This window comes from Pseudonaja textilis, chromosome 1 (assembly GCF_049901715.1).
Source record: "Pseudonaja textilis isolate UNSWEBS1 chromosome 1, rPseTex1.2, whole genome shotgun sequence".
NCBI classification, from domain to species: domain Eukaryota; kingdom Metazoa; phylum Chordata; class Lepidosauria; order Squamata; family Elapidae; genus Pseudonaja; species Pseudonaja textilis.
In genome coordinates, this window is record NC_141990.1 from 88316897 (window position 1) to 88330909 (window position 14013).

General features: G+C 40.5%; 1 protein-coding gene across 3 annotated transcripts in view; it reads right to left on the bottom strand.

Annotated features, from left to right (window-relative positions):
• The window catches only part of MYB (MYB proto-oncogene, transcription factor), a 39374-nt gene extending 28097 nt beyond the window's left edge, over positions 1 to 11277 (bottom strand). The window contains exons 1-4 of one of the 3 annotated variants that reach the window (XM_026705398.2): positions 11161 to 11277; positions 6205 to 6322; positions 1542 to 1613; positions 796 to 888 (exon numbers count right to left, since the gene is read on the bottom strand). In XM_026705398.2, the coding sequence (XP_026561183.1) occupies positions 796 to 888; positions 1542 to 1613; positions 6205 to 6322; positions 11161 to 11183 (306 nt within the window). In that variant the 5' untranslated portion in view covers positions 11184 to 11277. The remainder of the gene's footprint in view (positions 1 to 795; positions 889 to 1541; positions 1614 to 6204; positions 6323 to 11160) is intronic. The other 2 variants (XM_026705394.2, XM_026705400.2) reach the window with 2 other exon arrangements.
• Between the last annotated feature and the right edge of the window lie 2736 nt (positions 11278 to 14013).

Genomic DNA, 14013 nt, shown 5'->3' on the forward strand with positions numbered 1-14013 from the left:
TTTTCTTACATGTACCCATATATTCATAATTATGTTGTACTTATACCTATTATCTTGTAAGCAATTTATAAATAAAAATAAATAAAGTTATAAGCACTCTCTTCTGATGAGTCAGCCATATTAAGCACGGGAGCTTTAATTTCAATAACAAGACCATGCTATGCATTTGTAAACAAACAGACTTCTGAAGGGCATAACAGACTCTTTGCTTAATATGAGATGCGTGTAACAATAGGCAGTGTTTTAGAGGTGATATCTTCTGCAATATAAAAATAAAATAGAATCCACGCTATTTTGAATATAATATTCAAAATTAAATAACTGCTACCTGTTAAATACTTTTTTGAAAAGTTTTAATTAGTAACTTAAATAATTACATCACAATGTGTTTGGCTGTACTTATAGGAAGCTTGCTGATTTCACCAGAATGATAAAAGCAATATCATGTTACAAGCTCTGTCTTTTTCATATCCACAACATTATACAAAAGAGGCGTGGCTTGCACTGAGACACTGCTTCCATCCTTCTTCCCCCTTATAGTTGCTGTTGAATGTACTTGGTTTATCGATCTGTCTGTGAAACATTCTACATTAGGGCTATCTCAATGGAACAATTTAAAACGCTGGTAAATTTTCAAGGATGCATCAGAGTCTGTTAAAAAAAAAATTATGTAGCAATAAGAGAAAAAAGCCAATGCTCTATATAAATGCAGAGTTTTTACTTTTGGAATACAGCTTGTTTGGACACAATATTAAATGTTAAGGAAGCGGTAAAATCCAGATTACTCAAACATACTTGCTGATCTTCTTCTTTAGTCCACGGGCCTTTTATAAGTTCTGGATTTAGCACCTTTTGCCATCGATGCTGGCACTGTACGTCCGTCCGATTCTAGGATTGCAGAACAAAATCCAAAGCAAATTATTACAAAATGCTACAGATGTTAATGTCATCCAGAAACATCTGAACTGCCAATGTTTACTGCAGGGTCCCACTTGCCTTTTTGTTTTACTGCTCAGGATACCATCTGTACAGCTACAAAGAATAAGTACAGAGGTACAGAGAGAAGTAAACAGACACACAGCTACGCATTGCTAGAAGTCAACTATCTATCTGTTTCAGCTGCCAGGTGCTTTGTTAATAGTTTTTCATAACTGACAGCATTTTAATTTTTGATCATAAGCAAGCTATTCTTACTAATATATTTTTTACCTTTAGCATTTTGGCAACCATATTTACTAGAAATATATATTTAACAAGTGGAGCAACCCAAGATCACAGTCAACTTCTATTCTGAAGTTTTTGTTGTTTCACTATGTGAAAGCTATGATGTATCAGCCATCTGTTGTACATAAAATCTCCCCCCAAAGGCTCTTTATATTTTCCGTCCTTTATTTCACATGAGAAGTGAAAGAAGTGTATATAAATTTGAGTTCTGCAAGTCTCCCAAATGCCTATTTAGTCTCCATCTGTAATTATGAAACAACCTCTCTCCTTGCACACTGATAAATGTGTGGTTATAAACAGAAAAGAGGCCTACTTACAGGAAGGAAATTGGCAATAACTTTCCAATCTTCTGTGCCATTCTGCTCCACAAGTTTCTTTAGCTTCTCATCCTAAGACAGTAAGATGCATTCCATTATTTGGGGGTTTCATTTCAAAACAGGGGAAAGACCAAACCAGCATTATGCATTGTTGAATATTCTTGCTTTCCATGTGAGATTTCCAATTTAATTGTTTGAGGCAACATGGTTGTCTTTTGCTTCCCCATTTCTCAACTGGGTAGTTTTCTTCAATGAAAGCAGTGTGACATTTTATATTTGGAAAGCTGTCAACTGGTAAGCTAAGCTGAAATCAGCACTGAAAACTTATTATGACTGATGAAGATCAAAACTGCCACAGAAGTCAGGAAAATTTATGTAACTAAACTTTTTAAAGATCATTTGTTTTTCTTCTTTTAATATACCAGGGCTTTGTCTTCAGAAAAATAAACACGATACAGATCCTGCCCGTTTCTCTCTCTATCCATTTATATATGCCTTGACTACCACAGCTGGCTCTTCCTGACATCATCAGAAGTTCAGGGTGAAATATGTGTGTGGATGGAAATGGCCAGGGAGGGATGTATGTATATGCTTGCAGAGGCCAGGATTCCTGCAATTCATTGGTAATCAACCATAGTTACAATTTATTTTTAAAGCCAAACTGATGGAAGGAGTCTCTTCACAATTTCACCTTATCAGCCTGACATTGTCAGAGAATTGGATTTGTTGGAGCATATGAACAATAGGGTTGGCCTATTTGCTGCATTCCTAGGTACACACCCCGTTTGAGACTTGTATGCATCATATGTTTTTATTATATTCAGTTAAGACAAAGGTTCGGATGAAACAAACCGTAACAGTGGCTTATCAACTGGTACACAACACTGCAGGTCATCTTCCACTTACAACCACAATTGGAACCAGAATTTTCATTGCTAAACAAGGTGATAGTTAATTGAGTCAGCCTGATCTTATGATCTCTTTGCCTTGGTTAAGTCAATTACTGCAGATGCTAAGTGAAATATGTGGTCGTTAAGCAAATCTGTTTTTTCCCAAATGACTTTTGCTTGTCAGAAGCTGGTTGATATGGTTGCAAATTGCGATCGCATGACCCATGCAGAGACCAAAATTGAGTAACCTGGTTGACTAGCCTGCCTCTTAAACAAGACTCAAACACATCACACATTTAGTTAATGCATTTAATTAAGGCCTCTAGCATAGGGCTGTTAAACTCCTGGCCTGTGGGCTGGATGTTGGCCATGTCCGCGCCTGGTTTAGCAAGGGGGGGAAAGTCCCGATACGTCACATGATGCTGCCATGACAATGTGAGTTTGATATCCCTGCTCTAGCATTATCTTGAATATATTGCTGTCTAGATGCATTTATTTGACTTATCCACATATTGACTTAAACAATGCATATACAACAAATAGATCTACCATTGTTGACATCCAATTTCCATGATGTTTGGCATCCATATCACTAGCTAGAGATACTGTAGTTGATTGGTTAGGTTCAATTTTACTACGTGAGAAAAAAACTCTTCTATACAGCAACTGCAATGTAGCTTCTCATAGTGAACTGTCCAAAGCCAACAAATGATCAAAAATAGAAATGAAGAAATACAAAGACAGTATCATAGTTCAAGTTTCACATATAATTCCAGCATCTCCTAACTTGATGTTCTTGATTAATTTAAGTTGATGTGTAGATAAGTCAACTGTACTCCAGTTTGGACCACAGTCCTCAAATTTCTAATGAACAAACTTATTGGCTATGCCAACTGAAACTCATGAACCTGTAGTTTATCTTATCCAGAGGGCTGGGTTGAAGAAGGCTGCTTTAATCACTTTCTATATTGGCACAATCCGTGTTGAAGTCATTTAATTTACAGTACAAAAATGAATTAGTGTAACTGGAAAGTTCACTGAATATGAAGTTAACTATAATGTTTTGCCAATCATTAATCTTTCTGCATTTCAACATTTTACTTGGTTGCAAGAACTGTTATTTGTAATCATACAAGATAGAACAAGAATGGCCTTTGCTATGATAGTGCCAACATTATCTTGTCAACTACTCCAGATAAGCACTTCTTTTGATGCTACAGGTAATCCTCATTAGCTGATGTGATCATGGGATAGTCCAATGCCTGGGACTTTGGGGAGTGTTCATCACTAATTCATCACTGTCATAATTTCAGTCACTGTTAAATGATAGGGCAATAACCTCTGAACTCTAGTGTTTAACGTATGGCTACTTTCACAAACATGTTAATAAAAAATGTACCTGCGAGTAGGATGCATTGTACTACCTGGAATATTGTCTTATGAGTATTACTAAAAGTATGCTGGGTTTAAACACACAAAGCACGAAGAAAGAGATTTTTCAAATACTATGCTGCAACATAAAGCATCGCCATGCAGAAGCATTCTTCCAGATGCAATTAAAGTTCAACACTTTAACTCAGGGGTCCCCAACCTGTTCATGGACCGGCACCGATCTGTGGCATGCCAGAAACCAGGCTGTGCAAACAAATGAAGCCTCATCCACAGGATGCAGGCAGCATGCAAAGCCATGCCTTCTTCAGTCCGCGGGAAAAACCTTTCTCCATAGAAACAGTTCCTGGTCTCAGAAGTTTGGGGGGGCACTGCTCTAACTGGCACCATATTCAACTAACTTCACCAAAACGTTGGTTTGAACAGTACAACAACTATCCTTAAGCTATTCTCTGTGGCCATATAAAAAGAAATGTGCTAATTTATTGCAATTTTGATGACCACTTCCTTGTGATTATTTGACCCAGTAACCTCTAGCAAGAGTTTAGAAAGCACAACCTTAAGCCACAGAAGCTATTTTGGAGAGTTGCCAAATAGTGCAACAACAACCTAAGTTTTTATAAAACCATTGGGAAAATAACCTGTCAATGTTTTCATATCAACGTGTTACTGAAACTAAAGCAAACTAAATATGAAAATTCGAGTGTCCAGCAAAAAGTCAGATGAAGTTATTGCCAGCATAGTATTGCAAATTCAGTATTTTAACACAGCAAGCTGTGCCAAACAAATACAGAGAACACTACATATGTGAATTAAAAATGCTAATCATTCAATTCTTAAAATTTAGCTTTCTAAAAAGACTATATTCCTATTATTTGGTTAGATGGTAAACATTCATAATATTGTAAGAATCACTGTTCTAAACATACAATTCAGTTATTTAAAAACTTTACTTGAACATACTCAAAGAATGTTTTAAGCTCAACACCAATTTTAATAAGTGGCCAGCCTTATATTTAGTTTTTGTTTTGAAATTAATTCCTTCTTGAAGTCTGAAACATATTTTAAGCATTGTCCTCATTCACATTTCATTTTAACCCATTGTTTGTTTAACCATGATTTATGATTGAACATGAATATTTATGGGAGCATGGTGGTGCAGTAGTTGGAATGCAGTATTGCAGGTTAACTCTGCCAATTGCCAAGAGTTCAATCCTGACCAGCTCAAGGTTGGCTCAGCCTTCCATTCTTCCAAGGTTGGTAAAATGAGGACCCATATTGTTGGGGGCAGTACGCTGACTCTGTAAACCACTTAGAGAGGGCTGTAAAGCACCGTGAAGCAGTATATAAGTCTAAGTGCTATTGCTATTGCTACTGCTATGGAATTAACCATAACTGGCTGAGTTTGCATCCTGATAACAACTGGGAAGCTGAAAACAGGGAACATTCTAGAAGTGTAATGTGCGAACCTAGTCATTACCCATCCTATACGCATGCTGTAGAAACTAACAGGATGACTTTCCTTATAATACCTGTAACTGATTATCTGTCTACAAGGGGGATTGTGACTAAAAGAAGTTTCAGTCTTTGTTTCTTGTATGACAACATTAGAAATGAGAAAAGTTGGTTTATGTGTTATTGCCTCAGGGCCTGACCCTATGAAATGGTGGAAACCAACCAAAGCATGACATATAAATCCCAGCAACATATAATACTCATGTTTCTAATGGCTTCTATGTATTTTCTATCAAATCCATAATGCCAATTTCTACACACCTTATTGCAGTTGACCAACTGCTATGAAATCAGCCATTATCTGTCGCAACAGGTTGAATCCTATATTCAAAATTGCTGAAGCAGTGCCCTCCCTAAGAACCACCTCCATTTTTCATACAAACTGACATACAAACACATGATTATTGTTGTGCTGATTTTCATGTGTAGAAGAAATAGAATTTCCACTGCCTGATTGACTGCTCTCAGGCTTCCAAGTCAATATAATAATTTAGTCAGTATTTTCTATTGTTTTCCTTCTAAACTAGTGGGTCTTCGTTTGTCCATTGGCTTTTTGCTTGTTCCTATTTTCACCTCACTATGACAACTGGCACCAGTGTGAGTAGGCCCCAACATTGACATTATATATCATTTCCCTCTCAAAAGGTATTGCTTGTTTCTAAACTACTTATATGTGGTTTGTTTTGTAAATCAAACTCTGCTTTTTTAGGCTCAGGGCTACTCATAGCAACCTAAAAGAAAAGAAAAGTAAGTTTTCAGCTTCATATTTATTAACCAAAAGTTTATATTTATCCACTTGCTTGAGAAGCCAGCCACAAATGGTATTAAAAGTTTTGTCTTCTACAAACTCTTAGTATGAGCCAGTTTACCTCTTCTCGGGTCCATCGTGTTTTCCCTAAATGACGTTTTCCACCCTTAGGGAGCAGCCCATCATAATCATGATCATATAAGTCGACATCTTCATCCTCATCATCACTGCTATATATGCTGAAAATACAGAAAGCAAAATTAAGACAGAGCACCGAAGGTGAGAGTTTAATTTCAATATCACAGGTTCTACAAAAAGTTAGCAAAAGTCAACAACTTTTGCAAAGGTTATAGGGGTAATTGTCTGGAAAGTTGCATGACAAGATTTTGTTCTGCATTCTGTTGTAGTATTCTGAACTGGTTCTGCTGTTTCTGGTATCCACAGATACAAGCAAAAGGTTGGCAACCTTCTGCTTACTATGCATGTTTAGACCTGCTCATGCTGTTAGATCAGTGGTAAATTACACATTTGGCAGCTGTTCAACCAATGATGGTTTTAAATTAAAATACAATGTTTAGGACAATAAAGGGAACAGAGGCTGTGTCCTTTGCCCAAGTACATATTTGGAATCCTTATGCCAAATCATTCAAAGAACACCTCATAAATTCACACACGGGTAAAAAAAAAAAATCTACATTTTAATTTTCAAATGAAAATCAAGTTTTTACATTTTTGGAAGGCTAGTATTTTGTACTATCCTATCATATTATTTAATAATCCCTTATGCAGAATAACTCTAGTACAATAACTCTTGTAGAAGTTTACAAGCTTCCTCAGTTCATAGCATCCCAGTGGTGCCTTGGCATATACCACAACAAACCCACAAACACAGTAATATTAAAAGTGTGAAGTATTTCACTGTGACCCTGTGAATTGAGTCTGGAACCCTGGGGCACAGAGTTTGGGAATCACATTCCTAGACACTTAAAATTTGGAGTATCTAGCCTGCAAAAATCTAGATGACCACTAGATGACAGCAGAGTGAGAACTTTCTCTATCTTCAGGTTTTCTGCAGACCTAGTTCAAACTATAGTTAGCCCTTCGATGTAGTCCCAGGCAAGAAACACAATATTATTAGCTCTACCTTTATTATAGGGATACATAATAGATTCTTGCAGATCTGAATATTGTCCCCGCTCCTCTTTTTACCCTGCAGAAAACTAGGAGGGTCTCTTCTGAAAAGCCTCCCTTGCCCCATATCCTTCGGTGGACACTGATTTTACCAGCTGTTCGTCTGCTGCTTTCTCCTGTCTCCCAAAGTCATTCCCACCTACCACTTACATGTACTAAGCGAAATTTCTATGCACTTGAAGAAAGAGCAGACACATTTTACAAGGATATACACTACTAAATTCTTTGAGGATGACTTTGAAGAGTGTCAATTTGCACATATATGCATGGCAATGTAGCCTCGAAGTGCCCATGGTCAATGCAAAATAAATTCAAGTGGTCAGTTTGGTTTGTTCTACTCTTCAATGACAAAGAAGTTCACAATTCATGGCCAAGTACAGGTATCTCTAAGAAGAATACAATCTGAAGCTTTCTTACTATTGCTACCTCCACCCCATCTAATGTACTTCAGCTGCTGATTGCCCCAGCTTTTCTTCAAAGCTAATATGAGAGAAGAAATTACTAAAAACATCGAGTTTAATTCATGTAGACTGGTAAAATTCAAAAGTATTTTGCAATGAAGGTTGCCTTACTTCAAATTCTATTGAGCAACACTTTATTTTCAACTGGAAAATGTAAACATAAGTTTTGAAAGTTTAGCCTAAAGATTGTATCTAAAGTAGAGAAGAAAATATGGATGATTTAGTACCTAGAAGGCAATACACTAATAGAATGCACTTAAAATGCCATTTTAAAATACATTTTGATAAATCAGATTAAATTGGTCAATGTTTAAAATAAGAACTAAATATTAATATTTCTGTATTTGTCCATATTTTTGAAAATAAATATGCATACATATTTTGTGCCACCTATTCTCATGATTCTACAAACTCACAAGAGACCAGTAAAACTAGTATAAAATACTTAAAACCAAACTAAATTGGACTACAGTGCAACCCTAGGAAACCAACCCTACAATCAAGTGACCTTTTGTGAACTGATATGACATGCAAAAAGTGCTGATCATATGATTTGGCTGTTCCTGTGTAAAATGAATTTGAGGTTTATTTTATGTGCATAATTTAAGTGTGGGTGTGTTTGTGTGTGTGTGTACACACGCTGGTGCTCAGTGTAACAGGAGCTTGAGGATCTCTGTGATGGTAGCAAATAGTTGAATATTTTTTCTGCTCTCAGATGTTAGTATAGATTTTAACTGTATGTTTTAAGTGTTACCTATTAACGAGTTGCACTTATTTTAACAGGCATCAAGGCAACGAGAATCTTGACAATGTGAAAAAAAAAACCTTAGTTTCCATGTTCACATCAATTTTATAAGCTTTTTGAGTGGAGTTCCATAACTGTTCTTTTGTTTTCCAGATAACGAGGGTGTGACTCAGGTGCTCTCACATTTTGTAACTAAAAAAGCCAACTAATGAAGCAGTCCACCTTTCTTTCTATCCTTCTGTCCCTCCCTCCACTTTTTTGTTTTTGATCTCTAAAATCCATAACAGGGCAATCGCTCAGAGCAGTCTGAGATGACGTGTCAGGCTGCAGAAACGGAAAGGGTTAAGACCGTTCCTCCAGCTAATTTGTGCATAAATACTCCACACACTCATGAATACTCAGCTCTTGCCAAGGAACTTCAATTGTGCAACCAATTTGAGAGAGAGAGAGAGAGAGAAAAAAGGAGGGTGGGGATGGGGCGGGGAGGAAGTGATTTGTTGCTGCCGCTTACTACTACAGCTACTACTATTACTACTACCGCTGTCACTGTGGTTGAAGAAAAAGCGAGCAATTCTCCAGTCAGCCGAAGGGCAGTCACTCGCGATCCTTCTCGCCGGTCTTCTCGCCCGACAGGTGCTGGAAAGAAGCGAGCCCCGGGTGCTTTTATTTTCTGTGTCCCCGCCCGTCCTGCCCGTTGCCAACGGGGAACTTCACCAATCCCACTGGAGCAGAGGAGGCGGTGTCTTCGTCCACCGCCCCCCCGCCGGCCGTCCTTCTATTCAACCTCACTCTTGCAACGAGGAACATTATTACACATCGCTTTAAAAATAAATGCCCCGAAAGTCCCGCGCTTGCGTCGAGAAGACGGCGCTTTTGGCACAGCCGAGCGCTTTTCTCTCAAGTGCCAAGGGCAAAGCTCAATAATAGCCCCGCTTCTTCCTCGCGCGGCGCTGAGGATCTGGACCCAGAGGGAGCGAGCGAGCGGCTCGGAAAGCGCGCCACCACTCAAAATAAAATAGGCAGCGCGCAGACTGACTCTCCCCCCCCCCTCCCAATTGTTTCTGCCAGCCGGATTAGCAATGCTGTCTGCATGCATGCAAGCAATGACCATATATATAATTATATATATATGATTTTGATATATATAATTATATGTGATTTTGCAAGGCTGTCTCCTCTGCCCTCGCTTTCTTTTCTTTTCCTTTCTCCTCCTAGGAGGGAAGCGGAACTTTCCGGAGTTCCAAAGGTTAGCCTTTCGCTTTCCGTGCCAAGAAAAGTTGAGAGGAAAAACGGCGAGGGCGAAAGAGAAAGGCTCTTCAACCCTGACTCCACGTGGACGCTCTCCCGAGCTAATTTAAGCAAACAATCCCGCATGGAACGAGCGTTTCTGCAGACCACGAGGCGCAGGTTTTTCGCTCGCCGGCTGCTTGCGTGCCATCGCAGCGCAAAGGGGAAAAAGGAGTAAGCAGCGGGTAGCCTCATTCACCTACACCCTGCAACATTTCCCCACAACCACAAGCCGTCCTCGCCCCGGACGATCACCCGTCGCCACATACGAGCACCTCAGCAAGATGATTTTTTTATATATATATATTTTTGGGGGGTAAAGTTCCCCTCCGTAGAAACTGTCAAACCCAGGCCTGCAAAGCAAGGTCAAAAACTCCACCATTACCAAATAAGTGACAGTTGACAAACCACCAGTCCTTTCCCCCAACCCCCACCTGCAACTTTGTCTTGCGGTGCCAAAGTGTCCCATGCCGCGCTGCAGGGAAAGCTCGAAACTCCCGCAGAAGTTTTTTTTTTTTTAAAAAAAAGCATGCAACGCGAACGCAAACTTCACTATCAAGCACTTCCAAAAATTAAAGAAAAGAAAGTAAGTACAGAGCCAAATTCAAAGGCAATGGGTTTGCGGTTCCCGAAAGCAACCGACAACTGCAAAAAGGGATTTAGTTTTCCTCCCACCGTGCTTGTCATTTTACCCAGCCGCGAAGAATGAATGAAAGTACGAATGAATGAAAACGGAATCGGGTACCTGCAGCTCCGACATTTTGCTCTTTTTTTGCGTGAGGATCATGCTTTCTCGCCTCCTGCAACCCCAAACGATCGCAAACCAAGATCGCGACTGTCAGAAGCAACGGATTCCCCCTTGCAAGACTGGAACGGCTCCCGAGTCTTTGCTGAAATTATTTCGGCTCACGTACAACTTGCAACTCGGTCGGACACTCACCCACCCCTTCTGGAAATTCTGCACGGATCCGAGTGTCATGATCTATTCCTAATCGCTAATAAGCGGCGGAGGTGGGGGGAAATCTAAGTAGCCCAAGGAGAAAGTGAGTTGCTAAGCACCAACTGATTCAATGCAGCATTTTATTTAAATACAGCGATTTAACGCACGTCCTGACAGGTGAACTGGCAGAGAATGCTTCCTCTGAACCCTGTGCAACAGTTCTCAATCTCTCTCCAACCCTTTTAACTTTTCCCCCCAAAGAATCTTGCGGCTATGAAACAAAACAAGATAGATGCACGCGCGCGCACATTACCAACATATCTAGAGACCGAAAGAGCCAGCGCGAGAGAGAGCGCGAGAGAAACAACGACCCAAAAATATAATAATTTAAAAAAATGCCTCGGTGTTGCAAAGAAATTTGCTTTGCCCTTTCCACAGTCTTTGCCTTTTTACCTGTGCCTAGGTCTCCTGGCCATCCTTGCATTAGTCACTGGGGGAAAAAGGCGAGAGGTGGGTGGGCGGGCGGGGGAGGAGAGGGCTTTATGCAGCTGGAAGCAGTGCTTGGCGTGTGTCTCCTCTTAAAAAAGGGTTCTTATGCTGTTAAGTTCTCAGGAGCCGGAGAGGGGAGGAGGAAACAGGTTGAGATGAAAGCGTAAACTCTGTAAACAGATGCCATCTAACAAAGGCTTTTTGGACACTCCCCCTCCCGCCAAATCTGGCGCCCCTGCAGTGCGCAGGCGCTCCTTGGGCCGCTGGCTCTTGAGTTGTTGCTGGCTTTCGGGAACTTCTGCCAGCCCATTCGGCTCTCGAAGCGCGCGCGGCGGAGGTGGTGGCGGCAAAGGCTCGGAGCTGAGCTTCAGGAGGGGACCTTCGAGCAGGCGGGAAAGGCGCCTTTCGCTGCGCCGTGCCCGCTCTGCGGAGGCGCACTTTAGCACCCTCCCCGCTGGGCTCTAGACGAACGCGGGCTGGGTCGTGTGTGAGCGCAGAGCAGCGGAGTTGGGACGGCTCCGACGCCAGTGTACGCTCCCTTAAAACGACGGCCTGGGGTTGCCTTCACCTCCCCCGGGGCTTTGCAGTTCAGGGCTTGGTTTCAAACTTCCTCTGGAGCTACTACGCCCCGTTTGCTTTGCCGAGGAGGAAACCATCCTGTTTGAACTGGAACGCGTTTCTTCCCAGTTCTGGAACAGTGACGGGTGGTGTCCGAAATGCATCCCCATTTTTTGCGTCCTAGAATTGCCCCGCCTTGATTGGGTCCGGGACAGGCAGGGATTCAACAGGAGAAGTACAGATGACTTCGCCTATTGAATGGCTCTTTGCTTGCGAAGCGCTTAGTTAAAGGCACCGGCAAAGGCTATCAGACTTATAAGTGGCCGCAACTCCTTTTGAGGCTTATCTTAAGTCTATGTGGCATTCCATTATTTAGATACCGGGAGTTGCCTGTGCTGGAACGGCACCTAGAAACCTATTAGGAGTAGCTATGAGGGGTACATATGTAGGAAGGGGTGCTTTTTTGCATATACACAAGATAAAAACAGATGGTCTTTCCTGTCAGGTTTCTGCACTCTGATGCTTGGTTTTCCTATTCAAGGCCCTACTTAGCCTACCTAGTATACATTTCTAAGGTACTTCATATTTTTCCAACTTTTTTAAGAAAGTGCATGTGCCTGTCCAACTCACAGTGACACTGTGCTATTTATAGAAGTTAACAGTTTGCAGAACTCCAGATACAAAACCCAGTAAACCCCTTACCTCCTTGGTGACAACAATAATATTACTTGATGGGCTTCATTTTGCCCTGGGGTCCCCAGTCCCGCTGACAAAGCTATGCTTTCAGGGCATGTCAAAAGCTTCTGAAGATGGATGGCAGTCTTTATCTCCTCAGAGATGCTGTTCCAAAGGGAGGTAGCTGCCATGGAGAAGACCCTTCTTGGTCCCCCTACATGGACCTCTTTAACATCAGGAACTAACTCCCTTTCTGCTCCAATGGGTTGGGTGGCTATAACTGGGAAAAGACAGCCCTTCAAACCGTTGTCACTTTCCTGCATTCTTAGTAGTGTCTTATTTCATGGATGGCCATTAAGGATGTTCTGCCCAGATAGAATTGGTTTGTGTGCTTATGTATTAGTTTTGTGGATGTATATAGCTTGTATGTACAGAAGCTTGTTTCTTCTGTATATTATGTTTTGTTTATTGTTTTCCCACCCTTGGAGTTGTCTATACATGTAGGACTTCTCCTTGGTTTTTGTGGTCAGATTATAATTTTGGCAGTATTTAGGTTAAATTCAGTATGAGAGAACAGTACACAAGAGTGTATATCACAGAGACTTTTTGTTGTTCTGCAGTTTACAATGTTTTGCATCAAGCTTCATTCAATGAATGGTATACATTTCTATGTCTGACCTTCTTTTACTTATACATTTTTTTATTTTCAGCTATGTCCAGGTATCTTTTGGAAAAATGTACTCATATGCAACCAGCGAGCCTCCAAATGTTTGTCTTCAAGCAGTAGCAGGGACTTTCCAAAACTTTGCATGATGTACTGACATGCTACAATGCAACCAGAGTCTATTTGACAAGACAGAAGTATTGGGAAGTGCAGTATTTTTCCCATATGCAAGTAATAAGGAAATTTATTTAGATCAGAACAATTACTGATAGATATGATTAACCCCTTATCACTTTGGTAATGGAACTTGCATATTTCTATTGCAGTCATATTCTTTAGTTTCTATGTTGTGACAACACAAGCAGTAACAGACACTTTTTATTTAGCCCATGTGTCATTGCTTCTAAATGAGCTGCATTGGTTGCCAGTTGGGCTCTGTATGCAATGCACATGCTGATCATCACCTATAAGAACCTTAATAGCATAGGACTTGATTATTTGAGTAGGGATTATTTGAGGAAGTATTTATCTCCGATTATTTTGGCCCACTCAACACATTTAGATAGTGAGGCACTCAAGGCTTCCTCAATTAAACATTGCTATCCAGTAGGACTAAAGAATTCTGCATTCTCTGTTGTTGCCCCTGTGCTCTGGAATCGAATCCTCCAGAAACATGTATGGTGGTCAGTCTCCTGGGATTCTGGAAAGACCATAAGACCAGGCCTGGGGTTATTTGTTCATTTGTTTTTTTATTGTTATGGTTGTTTTTTATTCTGTGTTCTGTATTCAAGTTTTAATTGTTTTACTGGTAGTCTCCAGTTTACAATTATTCATTTAACAATGGTTTGAAGTTACATTGGCCTCAGAATAACTGATTTAGGATTTGTCTTTGAAGTTACAACTATTGCACCACCCCTGCG